The 15,945-nt window shown below is 45.3% G+C and overlaps 1 protein-coding gene across 1 annotated transcript in view; it reads left to right on the forward strand.

Moving 5' to 3' along the window:
- Positions 1–15,945, forward strand: part of SND1 (staphylococcal nuclease and tudor domain containing 1) — a 434,851-nt gene that overhangs the window by 328,621 nt on the left and 90,285 nt on the right. The window contains exon 16 of the mRNA XM_032761638.2: positions 4,329–4,438. Within this exon, the coding sequence (XP_032617529.1) occupies positions 4,329–4,438 (110 nt within the window). The remainder of the gene's footprint in view (positions 1–4,328; positions 4,439–15,945) is intronic.

A 15,945-nucleotide genomic window follows, 5' to 3' on the forward strand; every position in this document is an offset into this window, starting at 1 on the left:
CTGGAATCTATTGAAGGCGTCTTACTTCCAGTGGTTGTCTACAGGTGTCTGTACCCATATGTAAATGTGTATGTGGGTCACAGTAAGAATAAAAAGTTTGAAGAACGCCTATCTACAGTATCTTCTATCTGTAGATGTAGCTCGGCTCGGCAAATTTCTAATGCTCAGACACTCAGATATCATAAAGCCTGTCCTGCTCTCCTGGCCCTGACTTTGTACCTTAGTCTGGGAATAGATTCTGTCTCTGCCTGATGGGAATGGATGTGAATGGATGTTTACTTATTTCCACTTGAAAAAGGGCACAGAAGCACCCTACTTCAGCTTCCTACTCTTGTTGTGCTAGTGAGAGGTGACAGTGTGCTGGCAGTCCTCACAGCCCTCGCTCACTCTCGGCGCCTCCTCTGCCTGGGCTCCCACTTTGGCGGCACTTGAGGAGCCCTTCAGCCCACTGCTGCACTGTGGGAGCCCCTTTCTGGGCTGGCCAAGGTGGGAGCCGGCTGCCTCAGCTTGCAGGGAGGTGGGGAGGGAGAGGCACGAGCAAGAACGGGGGCTGCGTGCTGTGCTTGCGGGCCAGCTGGAGTTCCAGGTGGGCGTGGGCTTGGCGGGCCCCGCACTTGGAGCAGCCGGCCGGCCCTGCCAGCCCCGGGCAATGAGGTACTAAGCATCCAGGCCAGCAGCTGCAGAGAATGTAATGGGTCCTCCAGCAGTGCCAGCCCACCGGCGCTGCGCTCGATTTCTCGCCGGGCCTTAGCTGCCTTCCCGCAGGGCAGGCCTCAGGACTGCAGCCCTCCATGCCTGAGCCTTCCCCCGCCTCCGTGGGCTCCTGTGCAGCCGGAGCCTCCCCGACGAGCGCCACCCCCTGCTCCACGGCGCCCAGTGCCATTGATCACCCAAGGGCTGAGGAGTGCGAGTGCATGGTGCAGGACTGGCAGGCAGCTCCACCTGCAGCCCCCATGCGGGATTCACTGGGTGAAGCCAGCTGGGCTCCTGAGTCTGGTGGAGAGGTGGAGAACCTTTATGTCTAGCTCAGGGATTGTAAATACACCAATCGGCACTCTGTATCTAGCTCAAGGTTTGTAAACACACCAATCAGCACCCTGCGTCTAGCTCAGGGTTTGTGAGTGCGCTAATCGACACTCTGTATCTAGCTGCTGTGGTGGGGCCTTGGAAAACCTTTGTTAGGTCTATACTCTGTATCTAACTGATCTGATGGGGACGTAGAGAACCTTTATGTCTAGCTCAAGGATTGTAAATGCACCAATCAGCGCCCTGTCAAAACAGACCACTCGGCTCTACCAATCAGCAGGACGTGGGTGGGGCCAGATAAGAGAATAAAAGCAGGCTGCCCAAGCCAAAAGTGGCAACCCGCTCGGGTCCCCTTCCACACTGTGGAAGCTTTGTTCTTTCACTCTTTGCAGTAAATCTTACTACTGCTCACTCTTTGGGTCCACACTGCTTTTATGAGCTGTAACACTCACCACAAAGGTCTGCAGCTTCACTCCTGAGCCAGCGAGACCACGAGCCCACCGGGAGGAACGAACAACTCCAGACATGCCGCCTTAAGAGCTGTAACACTCACCGCGAAGGTCTGCAGCTTCACTCCTGAGCCAGCGAGACCACGAACCCACCAGAAGAAAGAAACTCCGAACACATCTGAACATCAGAAGGAACAAACTCCAGACATGCCGCCTTTAAGAACTGTAACACTTACCGCGAGGGTCCGCGGCTTCATTCTTGAAGTCAGTGAGACCAAGAACCCACCAATTCCGGACACACTAGGGCTTAACTGCTGGGAAGTGGACTAGCAACATAACAAAGGCCCTTCTTTGCCTTTGTGTCTACATAGAGTGATTGGGATTTGGTTTTCACAGGCCCAGAGGACTATCTCATGAAAAATGTTTTTAATATATTTCTGCTTGATTTGTTTAACTCCCTGGCCCACTGAGCCATCATGTTTTCTCAATTTAATCACTTGGTGGTCTCCAGGATTCAGGGGAGCGACTGCAATCTCTGTAGCTTGACCAACCTGGTGAGATTTCAGAATACCAAGAGAGTGACAAAGGAGTAGAGTGGTACTCAATAAGTGAAGCTCGGAAATCTTTTTTGCCCTCATACTGAAAATTCAACCCTTTAGTTCCTGCTGCCCAGTGCAGTACCCTAGCTACATCCCAGTACTAGTCCCCAGTTCGTAGCAGCCCCACCCAGCAGCGCCCCAGTCCTGTCCTGCCCAAATGGCTGCTAAGAGTCAGAAACAAACTGAACACTTGTTTTAGCATTATGCCTGTTTCTGCAACAATGCTTTTTCTGTGGTTATGTGGCAAGATTGTTCAATGGAATTGTTTTTCTCTCTGATGATTTTGTTCTTGCTTAGTTTGTAGATATAAAAAGAAAAGTGTTTTTGGCTATTGATGTAAAAAACATGGGCCATCTTTCATTCCATTTTTCTCTAGCCTCATCTCTCCCTGCAGGGTTAATCTCAGGCTCTTTGGCTCATGAGTTTATTGCTGTCTTTTACAAAAATACGTTCCACCCCTCCCTTGCAGGCCAGCGCCGAAGTGCCAGGAATGAGGCAGCCCTGGTGATCTTCTTTGCCATGTGACACTTGGGTGGGGCCTTCATCTGTCCCATCTTTTCAAGGGTGGCAGAATGGTTCTTGCTGTCACCTCAAGCTGCTGTCCTGCGGCAGTCTTTCTCCTGGCCTAGCATTTTATTTGATATGGTGTATTCCATTTGTAAGGCCTTGGAGCTCAGAGAGAAAGCTCCGTTCTTTATCTTCTGAAAGCCCAATATATAGCCTATTCCCTTTTTTTCTGAGCTTTGTCATCTTGAATCAATGCCCTGGCCAGAAACATGAGCAGCACCTAGCTTTATTCATACACAGAGATGTACCTTCTGTCCTAGCAGCAGTGGGACCTTGTCTCCCCCAAGCAGGTGTTTGCCATCACCGAGACACCCTGCTTCTGCTGCCCCTATGCCAGATCTCTTGTACGTTCCCTTGAGGGTGTTTGTAAATAAAAGGTAGCACCTCTTAGTTCCGCCTTACTGCAGCAGGAGAGACCACCAGTGATTGAGAGACACACATACTCCATGCATCCTCCCCCAGATCTTCATCATTTTCATTTCCTATGTCTCTAGCCCAGTTCCACTTTTTGTGGAATTATGTCTGTAATTATATAGCATCATAATTATAGCTACAGTGTGAATTTTTTTGAAATATTTGTAAGTCTCGGATATCAAAACGTAGCATATTTCATGGTCTGTCACAGATGACCACTGTTAGTGGTAAATATACTTGCAAAACGAACGGGTTGACTCAGAGAAAGAAAAGGCAGTCTCACTTGGTTAGTGAGCACTTTGTACAGAATCCTGTGGTTGGATACAAAAAAAAGTATGAAGGATAGGATTCTATCTTCAGGGACAGGTTGGTTGTGGGGGTCAAAGAGGATTTTGAGGTTTTGAGCATGGGAATTGCTAAGAGTGATAATGATGATACAGATAACAATAATAGGATATAGTGAACCTCTGCATGTGGCAGGCATCGTTCTAAATAATCTCTCCTAGTTCACACAGCAACCTTAAGAAGTGGATATATTATAATATCTGTTGTATAAGTAGGGAAACTGAGACTTTCTGAGTAATTTGGCTAAGGTCACACAGCTAATAAGTGATAGAGCTGGGATGTGAAACTGGGTTTCTTTGGCTCCAGACACCTAACTATTTCATCAGTATTCTGAGGTGTTTTGCTTTTTTTTCTGTCTCTCATTCTGAATGAAAAGCCGATGATACTATTTCCAAAATACACCCAGAGTTGAGAGGGGAGGCTTATTTGAAGAGAAAAGTGACACTGAATTAACACTTTTGAATTTGGTGTAAAAGTCAGATAGCAAGGAGAAAATGTCCAGGAGTCAGTGAGAATGGCACTTAGGAGGCAGAATGGCTGGGATATCAGTAGGCGAGGGAGCCATTTCTGTAAGAGATGGCTCAAGCTGTGAGACTGTGGGACCATCAGTTGGAGCAGTGCAGGATGAGGAGTTCCTCCTCATCTCACTTGGAAGGCTCCTTTCCCCATGTGCTCTTGATAATTCCCGGATGCCATGGCTGAGAGCTCCTATCCATTGGTGCTGCTGTGATAGTGTCGGTTTTTTCCACCTGGGGAGAACTAAACTCCTCCTCCACTTCTCCCATTACCTCTGTCTTCGTCTCAGATAGAATGGATGGAAGTTAGATGTAACGCCTGCTTCATTGGAGGTGTCAGGGGACCGTCCTTATTGGACAGCAAGCCTAGTGGGCACCTTTTCATCACAGATTCTCCTTTTCTCCTGACACAGGCATTGAATGCCCCAGAGGAGCCCGAAACCTCCCAGGCTTGGTGCAGGAAGGAGAGCCCTTCAGCGAGGAAGCTACACTTTTCACCAAGGAACTGGTGCTGCAGCGAGAGGTAGGATGTCTTCCTGTTGCTTCTTCTGTGAGGAGGGGTGACAAAATAAGGCTCCCTTGGTCTGCCATGTCAGAGATCAGTCTTTTGTTTTTTCCACTGCTCAGCCTTGCACATCCATAATTCATTCTTGTGTCTGCCCACATCTTATTTCCCTGAGCCCTGCTTCATTGGCCAGCCACCCCCAAATTGCTCCCCTCTACTGGTGGCCTGGGATGTGTGGTAGACACCAGGCCAGCCCAGCCAGGCTCCTGATGCAGAGAGCTTACATCTTTGCATTCTTCCTCCTTGGTGAATTAGCCTGAGCTGCCTGCCTCCAGCTAGACTTAGAAGCTTGACTAACCCTGTCAGGGGCCAATTTTCTTTGAACATTTATTTGTATCTTTGAGTAATTGCATTTTCTGTAGCGAGTTTTCTGACTTAATTTAATTGTATTTCTGTTTCTGCCTGTTGGGCTGGCTCTTGCACGCAGGAGTTAGGATCTCAGCTGCTGTGGTGCCCTTCTACCTGTTAATTTTGCTCAAGCCTTCATCAACAGATCCATCTTCTTTCCAGGAGCATGCCAGCCATTTGTCCTGCTAGGTGGGCACAAGAAAGGAGCAGCGGGAAGGTGTGCTTAGCTCAGCCTTAGGATTTTTGAATCTGCCATTGTCCCCATTTCCTTTACAGTCATCTATAGGGTCCCTCCAGCTTTCATAATCCTCACAGAGGTACAAGATTATAGGGTCCTAGAGGCTGTCTCTCTAATGAGTCTTCGTAAATCTTTGAGAGCAGATGCGTGGACTTCTTTAGGATGCTCAGTGATAAAAATACCTGTTTATAAGCTTCAGCCTCTCAAGCTGATTTGAATTGCTAAGAAATACATGAGGCGTGAGAGAACAAGAGAACACGCCAGTCCGAGATGCTTATGTTGGACTGTCCTGGCCTTGAGAGAAGTGTTGGTTGCCACATCTTTGATTCTTTACTGCTTGCCTTCTTATTTTGTAGAAGAAAGTGGAGTGGCCTAACAAATCCTGAATTCTCAGTTCCATTTCCCAAACATCAGCTACAACAATCTGGGTATCACATGTGCTTTGTTGGCTATCCGTACAATGATTGGAGGATTGGGGGGCTTAATTGTATCATCAGATTCACATTGCCCTCCATTTTATTTTTTGTGAAGATGCATGCGAAGTAAAAATCCTTATATTGACATGGAAGGTGCTTCCCCCTCTCCCGTTTTGTAATTACACAATGCTGCCTGAATTTTTATCAATTAAAAATAACCCCGTGCAAGAGAAGTATTTCAAAAATCCAAACACTCCAGTTGTCTATAAGTGCCTGTTGCAATTTTTGAAGTGGCCCAGGGATTAAGTGGATGGGGCAGATATTGTAGAATTTCCCTCTAATTTTGGATAATGAACTGCAAAGTAACTATATTGGTAAAAGCAGGTGAGTCTGTTCAAATTCATAACTTAAAGACATTGCCAAGGATGCAGCAACAGACTTTTGTTTGTTTGTTGTGCTTTGGTTGGAAGAAGGGAATCCCTTCATTAGATTGCCCAAGACATTGGTTGGTGGCATTCTCATCATTTACTAAGTCAAATTTCTCCCCATCGTTGTCTTCCCACTGTTTCTCATCTCTTAAAGTTTCTTTCCCTTTCTTTTTCAACTGTCTTTTTCCCAGCCACCTTTCTTCCTGATCATGTTTCTGGCCCACTGATGAGATCCAAAAGTACAAGGGGGTCAAAGAGAATACTGATCACTAAAAGGAGTGAGTGGCCCAAAGCTCTTTTACTCTCCCATGGTTATTGCGACCTTACCTTTGTCTTATATTTGCTAATACTTGACTGTTGAAAAAGATTACAATTTTCCCCCGTTTTCTTTGGGGAAGCTCTTTGGTGCTCTTGGTATGTAATTGAGTTTGCAGATCTTTAGTCTGATCCAGAGTTGATCTTTCTTGATTATAGTGGCCCAATCTTTCATATCCCTAGGTTGAGGGTCTCAGTAAGAACCTTTCTGCATTTTCTTAGCTACTTATATGATTACTTGGGCTGGCTGTTTTGAAAGTTCTTTACACTGAGAAAATGTGAGTATGCCCTAAACTATGAATAAGTCAAAAATCTAACTAAAAGATCCAGTAATACCCTACTGTCCTGAACATTTCCTTTATATTATGTATGAAAACTGTTTTCTGAACAGTGTAGGAATGGAGAGGTTTGTGTTTTGTTACAGGCTTATTCATTTACTTTTACCTATGTAGTACCTCCATTTTTATTTCGTAAGTTGTCTTGGGGAATGCTTCTCTTTGTCCTACTCCCCCAACCCCACAAAGATCTAGCAGAAGAGGAAAGTCCCAGTACATTGGTACTCCTTGAGGCAGAGGTCCTTCCCGCCCTCAGCAGAAGTCCTGAGCAATGCGTGGATGCCTGAGTGTGGGCCCACGACCTCCCACCTCATGCAGCTCTTACCTTCCAGGCAGCCTCTATCTTGCCCACAGTGCACGACAGTGCAGGAACTCTCCTGGAGCTGAGCCACTGCTGGGATGGCCGCAGTTGAACTGGTTTTTTGCACGTTTTACCTGTTCCCTTGATCATGAGTTTTAGCTCAGATAACCAGGTATTTTGAAGACGTGATTGTCCTTGGCCCTGCCCTCATCCCTTCCCTTTAAAGTTTTAAATTTTTTTCATGTCTTTTCTTTGGCCAGAATTTCTCTATGCCCCGCATGCCTTCCTCGGTTACCATAAATCTGCATTATCCTAGGAAAGATGAAGCCCACAGATTGTACGATTTCAAAGTACTTCCTGGGCCCCTTTGTGTGATCCGACAGAGGCCTGGTCATCAAGTTGGACTTCCCTATGTGAAACCATAAACTGACCTGAGGAAGATACAGAGGGGAGAGGGGCTGTGTAACGGCGACTGCCTCTAGGCCAGCCTTCTGCCAGGCAGAGAACAGGAAGCTGGCATGCAGGGTGTCTGGCACTGGTAAAATGACACCATGTTTGTAAGTGCATTGTCCTGGCTTTTGGTGGGCTGTGCAGGAATTCCTGCCTGAATTATAGTCTTTCCATCTCATATCTTCATGTGGAGCCCTCAAGCTTTAGACAAGTCTTTTATCTCCGTTTTCAGGTGGCTCCCATTATCTTGAGACCTCATAATGCTGCTTTCCTCAAATTTGTTTTACAGTGACGCTAGTCAGCACAGAGCTACTCACATTTCTGGCCACCACTCGGCTCCATTATCTTGACTTCTCTCCTGCCCCCTTACATTGCATTTCTTCTTTTACACCACCGTTTTACATGTTGCTCCTCCTTAGCCATTGGTTCCTGTTGGCTTTTGTTCTTTTACCTGAGTTGGAAATCTGGGAAGACAATTCCAACTCAGTGGTCTGGGCATTCTGGTGGTGCTGCCAGCCCCAGGGCAGGAAGAACAGTGAGTGAGACACTGTGCCATTACCTGCTTCCCCGGCCTTGAAGCCCAAAGCAGCCAAGGAACTCTCAAATGACGATCACTTTTACTTAAAAAAAAAAAAAAATACAGTTAATTCAGTCTTTCTTTCTAGCCTGACTCCGCTGGTATTTAGGACGGGTGGGCAAATCTGTGCCACTGCCAGTTTTTACAATAAAGTTTCATTGAAACATAGCCATGCTAATTCTGTTTTTTGTTGTTGTTTGTTTGTTTGAAACAGAGTCTCGCTCTGTCGCCCAGGCTGGAGTGCAGTGGCGCGATCTCAGCTCACTGCAACCTCTGCCTTCCGGGTTCAAGCAATTCTCCTGCCTCAGCCTCCTTTTTTTTTTTTTTTTTTTTTTTGTATTTTTAGTAGAGACGGGGTTTCATATTGGCCAGGCTGGTCTCGAACTCCTGACCTTGTGATCTGCCCACCTCAGCGTCCCAAAGTGCTGGGATTACAGGCATGAGCCAACCGCGCCTGGCCTGGCCATGCTAATTCTTTCATGATCAGCCGAGTTGTGTAGTTACGACAGAGGCTGTATGGCTTGCAAAGCCTAAACTATTTACGATCTGTTCCTTTACCAAAAAGTTTGCTAACTACTGCTGTATATGGTATGCTGAATTGGGTTTAAATGGCTTGTAACAGCCCTGAAAATTTAAGTTGGCTCTCCTGTCCCCTGCCGTTGAGGCTGGACTGCATGAGATTATTGTATCTGTTAGCTGTAGCTGTGACTATGAGCTGAGTGCCATGTCCCATTGGATAGCATGTACTTGGTGACCCATGACCCACATACAGCTGACTCTTTAAGGCAGTTCCCTGCCACACAGTCAAGGACAGGAAGATCTGGTGTGATTTCCCAGATGGGGAGTTGTGCCTGTTACTAGCATCCCCCAGAAGTAGTGAGAGATAGCATTAGCTAATGGGTAAATAACTGGCTTAAAAGTGTAAACTCCTAGGTTTTCACACTCCAGTTTTATGTGGTCCTGGATATGTGATTCTTTTCTGCCTTGGCATTCCTGTCTAAAACACTGATCTAGCAATCCCAAGCCATCCTTTCCTTTTTGCGGCCCTTGTTCTGAATAAAACAGTGATTTCATATCTCTTCTCACTTTCTTCCAGAAGGCAGCTAGCCAGCACATACTCACTGACCAGTTGCTGCCTGCACAGCAGTGTTTTCACTGCTGTGTTGGAGAAACCCGAAGTCTTAGAGAAAGGGCCATAAGGTATTATTTAAAGAGATCGGTGTCATAGTTTAACTGTCTTCACAGTTCCAGGCTGTAGGAGGTACAGTTTCTGAGGACAGGGGCAATGTATGTGGGTTTGGTGATCATTTCTAAGGCCTTTTTCGATGACCCCTTTGTCTTCTCTGAGACATAAGAATTGCTCTTTGCTGCTGCCTGAAAAATGATGTCCTCATGCTGGACAGCCCCAGCTGAAAACTCAGGCTGCTGCCTTGACCTATTTCCCTTCTCCCTGCTGGCATTAAAAGGGAGGATGTCCCCCGGGGAGCTCATTCTGCAGGCTGCAGTGGCCAGGGCAGAGTCCTGGGTTTCCTCTCTCTCTCTTACTCCCTGCTTTAAAAAAAAAAAAAAAAAAAAAAGATACAGAAAAACGTTGTAAGCAACTGTTGTCGTTGGGAAAAAAAAAAGTGTTTACGTTTCAGGGGAATGTGGCCTCAGCCATGAATATTGGTGTGTATTTATGAAGGGGTGTATGTCTGGGAAATAAAACTTAGAATACAAGAAAAAGTTATTTCATTTCTTTCATCATAGCTCCAAGTGTGCTGTATCGTGTCTGAAACAGATAAACTGCTCTAAGCAGTTTCAAGTTTATCTCAATCTCTGTCCTTGTGCCCTCGGTCCTTTCCCTACATCACCCCACAAGCACTGTGGTGTATGCTCTCTTAGTCCTTGCCGTTCCATCTGTCTGCACAGGCTCCTTCCCTATCGAGGAGACCCACAAGAGAGGGAACACTAGCAAAGTTGTATCTCTGGATCAAAGGAATGAGGACAGTTCAAGCCACAGGAAATTCCAAGAAAGTAATGGACACCCAGTGAGGGTGAATCCAGTGCAACCTACTCTCCTGACTCTCCCTGATGGCCATGTCCCTTGGGAACCCTCTCTGAGCCACTAATAATTACCTGCTGGAAAAGCAAGCAGTCTGTCCGGCAATGTTTCATTTATTTTCACAAAGCCCCCTTATTCTAGATTATCTCAGCCACTGCCCAGGAAAAAGGGAACATGTTATGGTCAGCTTTCTAAATAGCTCTCTCATCCCACAAGCTTTTAAAGGCTGTTTGGGGGCTAAGGCCTTTATCACCTCCCCACACATGCTTGACAGTTCATCACCCACCAGTGGTCTTTAATTTCAAGAGGTTTATTCTTAGTTAAGGGCCATATTCTTTGAAGAAGTCTCAGGTAAGAAAAACTCCTGTCTTAATAGTGATCAAACCTTAATTTTATATAGCATTTTCTCATTTTAAAAGTGTTTTCATGCATAATATTTCATTTTAATCTCACAGCAAACCTATAATAAAAATATTAACCCTGTCTTACAGTTCAGGACACCAAAATGCACAGTAACTTGCCTCTGTTCGTAGAGCTAATGGTAAGACATATACTAAAACTCAAATATCTGCATTCCAAATCAAATGCTTTTTCTCCTTAAATCTTGCCAGTTTTGCTTTTAGAAGGCAGTAATTCTTTTAGCCATGTTTTACCATTTTTCAACCATAGAATATCTGGAACTGGTTAAAGGAATAGTAGAGGACTTCCCTGAAGGTCCCACACTGACTAAGAGTCAGTCTTCTATAGGGCATGGATTCTGATCCTGGATGCTTCCAAGACTGCAGAGAAATTTGAAGGATTTGCTATGCCCATGCCTCCCCTAAATATTTACTCTGCTCTTGCCACAGCTCCTGTGTCTATTGATTGTCTGATTCCTGCTTCATCTGCTGTTTGATTTTTGTGGGCCTTACTTTTTCCATTTGCTCATGTATATCTATATTCCTATATCTAATGTTTCTTAAAAGACAAATCTGACTGTGTAGGTGCATTTGTTTAAAAAATATAACTCCCCATTGCCTCTGGGATAAAGTCTCATCTCAGTTTACATATATTCTTGATAACCTCTCCAACTTTATGTCTCACCACCCCCACTCACTTCGTAATTCGTGCCTTATCAGAACGGACCTGTTATACTGGCAGTTCACCATGTATACCATTACATTTTGTTTATCCCATCTCTCAGGTAGACTTACACTCTGAGCCCAGCACATCAGTCATCCCCCTTGCTTGCTTTCCTATTCACTCCTGTTCTGGAAGGTGCATCACCTTTTCTTGGAAGCCTTCCTTTGCTCTCCCAGGCTAGATGAGGTATCCTTCCATCAGTTCCCACAGCACCCTGTGCATATATCTGTTGTGCACTTACCAATAGTATACAAGGGATCTATGACCCAAGTCTCTCCCCACTAGCTTGTAAGCTCCTCACAGACAGGAACCATGTTTTGTCTCTGTACTTCAGTGCCTCGTATGTAAGAGATACTCAATAAATAAGTATTTGTCAAATCAACTAATTGATTCCTTGTGACCTAATTCTAGAGAATGGGAAGAAGGCCTGTTATTTTGTTGTCCTTTATGGTTCTTTAGGAAAGCTCTCCAAGCTCAGCATTTGTCAGGGTGGGAGGAAAACTGTTGAAGTATTAAGACTGGACACATGGCTGCTAATTCATCAGCTTATCATTGAAAAAGTCCATAGCCAAAACCTGACTGTGCACTTACTATAGGACCCTGACCTGCCTGGGTCTCCCTGTCTCTCCAGCCAGTATATTTAAAGGTAATGAGATAATGATGAGTGTTTTGAAAAATGTTTAGTGTTCAAATAGAAACCATTCATGTCCCTTCACTCTCTGAACATAGTCTGCAAATCTCTCCCTCTCTGGTATGTTTCTGTTTTGTGGATTAGACTGCTAAATAAGCGAAGAGTTAATTTTGAAGTTCAGGTCAACAAATTCCTGTTTGGAGATGGGCTGTTCCCGAATACCAGGTGTTATCTGTCTAGTACAGCCCCTTCACTTCTGGGCTCCTGGCCCTTTGCAAAGTACTTCCAAAAGCCTAGAGAGAGGGCCCTCAAATCCCATTCCAGCCCCTAAATGAAAGTGGCATCACAAGGAGAAGAGTGGAGGTAGAAATGTACCGTGGGGGACGTTGCCCCATTGCCTTTCTTCCCCTGACTACTGGGCTTCCCCTATCAGCTTTTAACGTCTGGAAGTAGCTGATTCTCCAGTCACTGGTGGCCTTCCCTAAGTGAGCTCAGCAGCATGTGCTGATAGGTGCCAATACTGTGCTGGCTCCAGTGGGATTCCTCTCTGCAAAGCTGCTGGCTCAGCTCAGCTGTTTCCCTATTCCTCTCCTTAGAACTTTCATAGCCAGTCAAGCATAGAATTGCATCCATTCTTCTGAAATAGGTACTGTGCCTAATTTTTCATTGGCTTGGCCAAGATCCTGTTACTGTAATTATGGGCTGACTGGTGTAGGTTTGATAGGCCTCACTGCTCTCCAGAGGCTAGTGTTCCTATCCCAGGATGGCTGCTGGGATTAGGAGTGGAATGAGGAATAGTTTAGGACCACAAGAGATTTGGCCTCCTTGGAACATGTAGGAAGGCCTCAAGGATGTAATTCTAGCCCAGGGAAGAAAATCCTTTTCAGCAGACGCTTCCCTTCCCTTCCCCTAGGGAATGGGTCCCTACTATATAGTAAACTCTTCCTTAAGAGAGTTTTATGTTTTCTCTGTCAGATCAATTTGTTTTTCTTAATGTTGTTCCTATCAAAAAAAAAAAAAAAGGAAGAAATACAGTCCTCAGACCTGACAGTTTCATTTTTCCCCCCAAGTAGAAGCAATAGAAACCTTAGCAGTTCCAAGACTCCTAGCACTCACTTTTCCTCTCCATCTTTAGGTCTAACCCAGCTCAGCCCAGAGTAAAGACGTAAAAGCCTCACATGTGATTTCCTCTTGCATTTTTTCTGCTAGAAGGGTCCACAGTACTTACTTTATGCCTCATCTCAATTGAGGCTGGATGATGAGGATAGTGGGTAGTGATTGCAATTGGGGAATGCATGTACTGGATCACATAAGGTCATGAAAGTCCTTGAAACAGAGCCTTGCTAAGCAGAACCCTTGCCACTCATAGTATTCGATACAGTCTACCCATCTGACATGAAATGATATTCTTAATGAGCCATTCCTATGGAAGATAGCTATTGCCAGGCACATTCAGTCTCCTGGTCTCCCTCTCTTATAGCTATGTAGGGCCTATGACCTAGAATAAATGGAAAAATGTTATCAGGAGGAAGAGACTGCTGGACTCCCCTGACAGGTAGGGTTTGTGCTAGGAGAGCTGGGTGCCATTTATTTCATTTTGATTTATCAGGTGCTCCTAGTAACAATTCCTGGTTTCTCTTACCTCTTTAATCATCCTGAATAGTCACTGCTTCTTGAGCTTTGGTGAGTGTTCTCTAAAAAAAAAAAAAAAAAAAAAAAAATGGAAGCTAATATTTTTAATAACAAAGTGCTGAAGAAAAGCAGCTCGGAATTTTTATTTTTCAGGTGAAATACATATTGTGAAGTCTATTAACTTTCTTCTGGAAGCCTAATTTGGCAGTATCTACAGACAAGCAGATAATTTCTTGACAAACTAAAGATGACCTCACACAGACGTGCCCACTACTTGTTTTCAGAAGAACTTCTGAACCCAGAGCATTGGCCAACACCCATGCAAGCTTGAGTGTGAGCTTGCTTTGCTTTTGCTTCTTTTTTTTTGAGACAGGGTCTCACTCTGTCGCCCAGGCTGGAATGCAGTGGCACAATCATGGCTCACTGCAGCCTCAACCTCCCAGGCTCAGGTGACCCTCCCACCTCAGCCTCTAAAGTAGGTAGGACTACAGGCACATGTCCCCATGCCCAGCTAATGTTTTGTATTTTCTGTAGAGATAGGCTTTCACCACGTTGCCCAGGCTGGTCTCAAACTCTGGGCTCAAGAGATCTGCTTGCCTCAGCCTCCCAAAGTGCTGGGATTACAGGCATGAGCCATTGCATCTGGCAAGTGAACTTTAACGTGGCATGTTTGGAGTGTCTTCAGGCCTCAGGCCTCCCTGTTCCATTTGTCCTAAACATTGCAAGCCATGCCCACTGTCTGAATATCCCCTGTGGAATTACATAATTCAACTCATATCTTTTTAGAACACAGCTCTTAATATATAATAGCAAGGCTACCTGAGCCACCAGCAGAGCACAAGCAGACTGTAGACTGCATTTTTTCTCCAGGTAATACTAACATTGTGGTGTTTCACATGTGACTCCCCCAAGGACACAGGACTGTTCTGGTGGATGAGCTGACCTTCACCCTGCCCTGTTCTTGCCATTAGCATGCCCACACCCTGTGTCTGTTGCCAAGGACTTGAAGAGAACCTCCATGTTCCAAACCTGGCTTTATTTATGAACTTCCCACTTGCTACTCCACCCGTGACAGTTTCTGGTCAGCTGCACTTAAATGGATTTTGAAAATGAAAGTGACCAATGGTCTGTTATGAAATGCTGTGGTGCATGAAATAAGATTATGAGCAAGCTTGAGAATTAAGAACAGAGATACCCTAACCTGGTCAAAACAACATGTTTCACATAGTGAGAAAGGAATAGCTCATTCTTAGGCTCTTCTTTAGGACATTTAAGGGTGTCTTTTCCTTCTTAACGAAACTCTGTTAGCATGTGAAAAGTCAAACCTAGGTTCTCATTCCACCTTCACCATTTGCTGTCTGACCATGGACACATTCCTTAGCCTCTCTAAACTGAGGGCAATCTTAGTGCCTATTAGAATTTAATATGAAGGCTATCCCTAGCATTGTGCAATGTAGCCATCCTGCTAAACCTAATTGCCTCACCTATGTAAGGAGAGTACCTTCTCACTAGGGTTATTGCGAAAATTAAGTGTATGTGTAAACTGTTCCTCACAACCCAAGATATTAAACACTCAGTGAATGGTAGCTTGCAGCATCATTTTTATTATTAATAGAAATTCTCTCAGCCAGGCACAGTGGCTCACGCCTGTAATCCCAGCACTTTGGGAGGCCAAGGTGGGCGGATCACCTGAGATTGGGAGTTCGAGACCAACCTGACCAACATGGAGAAACCCCGTCTCTACTAAAAATACAAAATTAGCTGGGCATGGTGGCGCATGCCTGTAATCCCAACTACTTGGGAGGTTGAGGCAGGAGAATCACTTGAACCCAGGAGGCAGAGGTTGCGGTGAGCCAAGATCGCGCCACTGCACTCCAGTCTGGGCAACAAGAGCGAAACTCCGTCTCAAAAAAAAAAAAAGAAATTCTCTCAGGGCTTAACTGAAATTTAGGACTTGAACTTCAGTATGTACAAAACCAGAGTAGAGTTCTAGGCTGGATCTGGGTATGTGTGTTGTGAGCAGCATTCAGATTAGAATCAACAAAGAACAATCCTCCCAGTGCTCTTCACTCCCCCAGCCTGTCTAAGCCAGTGATGGCACATACGCATATGCTACCCCTATTCGGGTTGTCCACCCATGGCAGACATTGCCAGTCAGTCACCACGCTGCTTTGGCTCAGGGCTCAGATCCTTCTCAAAACAGGGATCCTTGCTACTACTACCAGTTGAGAGGATTTGGCACTTAACGGAAACCTATTTTCCATCCTTGGTCTAAGTTTGCAAAGGAGTATTTCTTTAAGTACCCTCAGGACATCAGCCAGTCTTTTATTCTGTGAAGTAAAATAACATAAGGTCTCTTTGTCTCTGATTCCTCATGGTCCCACACATTAGGCAGTATTACGTTCAGTGGAAAACCAAAGGTCTGGAGGTAATGCCAGCAAGTCCTAACCTATGCAAGATGCCTTTTCTAGACTTGGCTATGGACTGATAAGGTGATCACCAAGGGAGGGGTGACACCAGGACTCCACACATACCTCATGGATGTCTAAGGAAAAATGGTTTGACCATCTTTGCAGTGTTCTCCACTTGCCATGGGGGTATTTGGAGACTAATCTGCCAACAGTGAGG

The sequence above is a fragment of the Hylobates moloch genome, unplaced genomic scaffold (genome assembly GCF_009828535.3).
Source record: "Hylobates moloch isolate HMO894 unplaced genomic scaffold, HMol_V3 SCAFFOLD_1, whole genome shotgun sequence".
In the NCBI taxonomy this organism is placed as follows: domain Eukaryota; kingdom Metazoa; phylum Chordata; class Mammalia; order Primates; family Hylobatidae; genus Hylobates; species Hylobates moloch.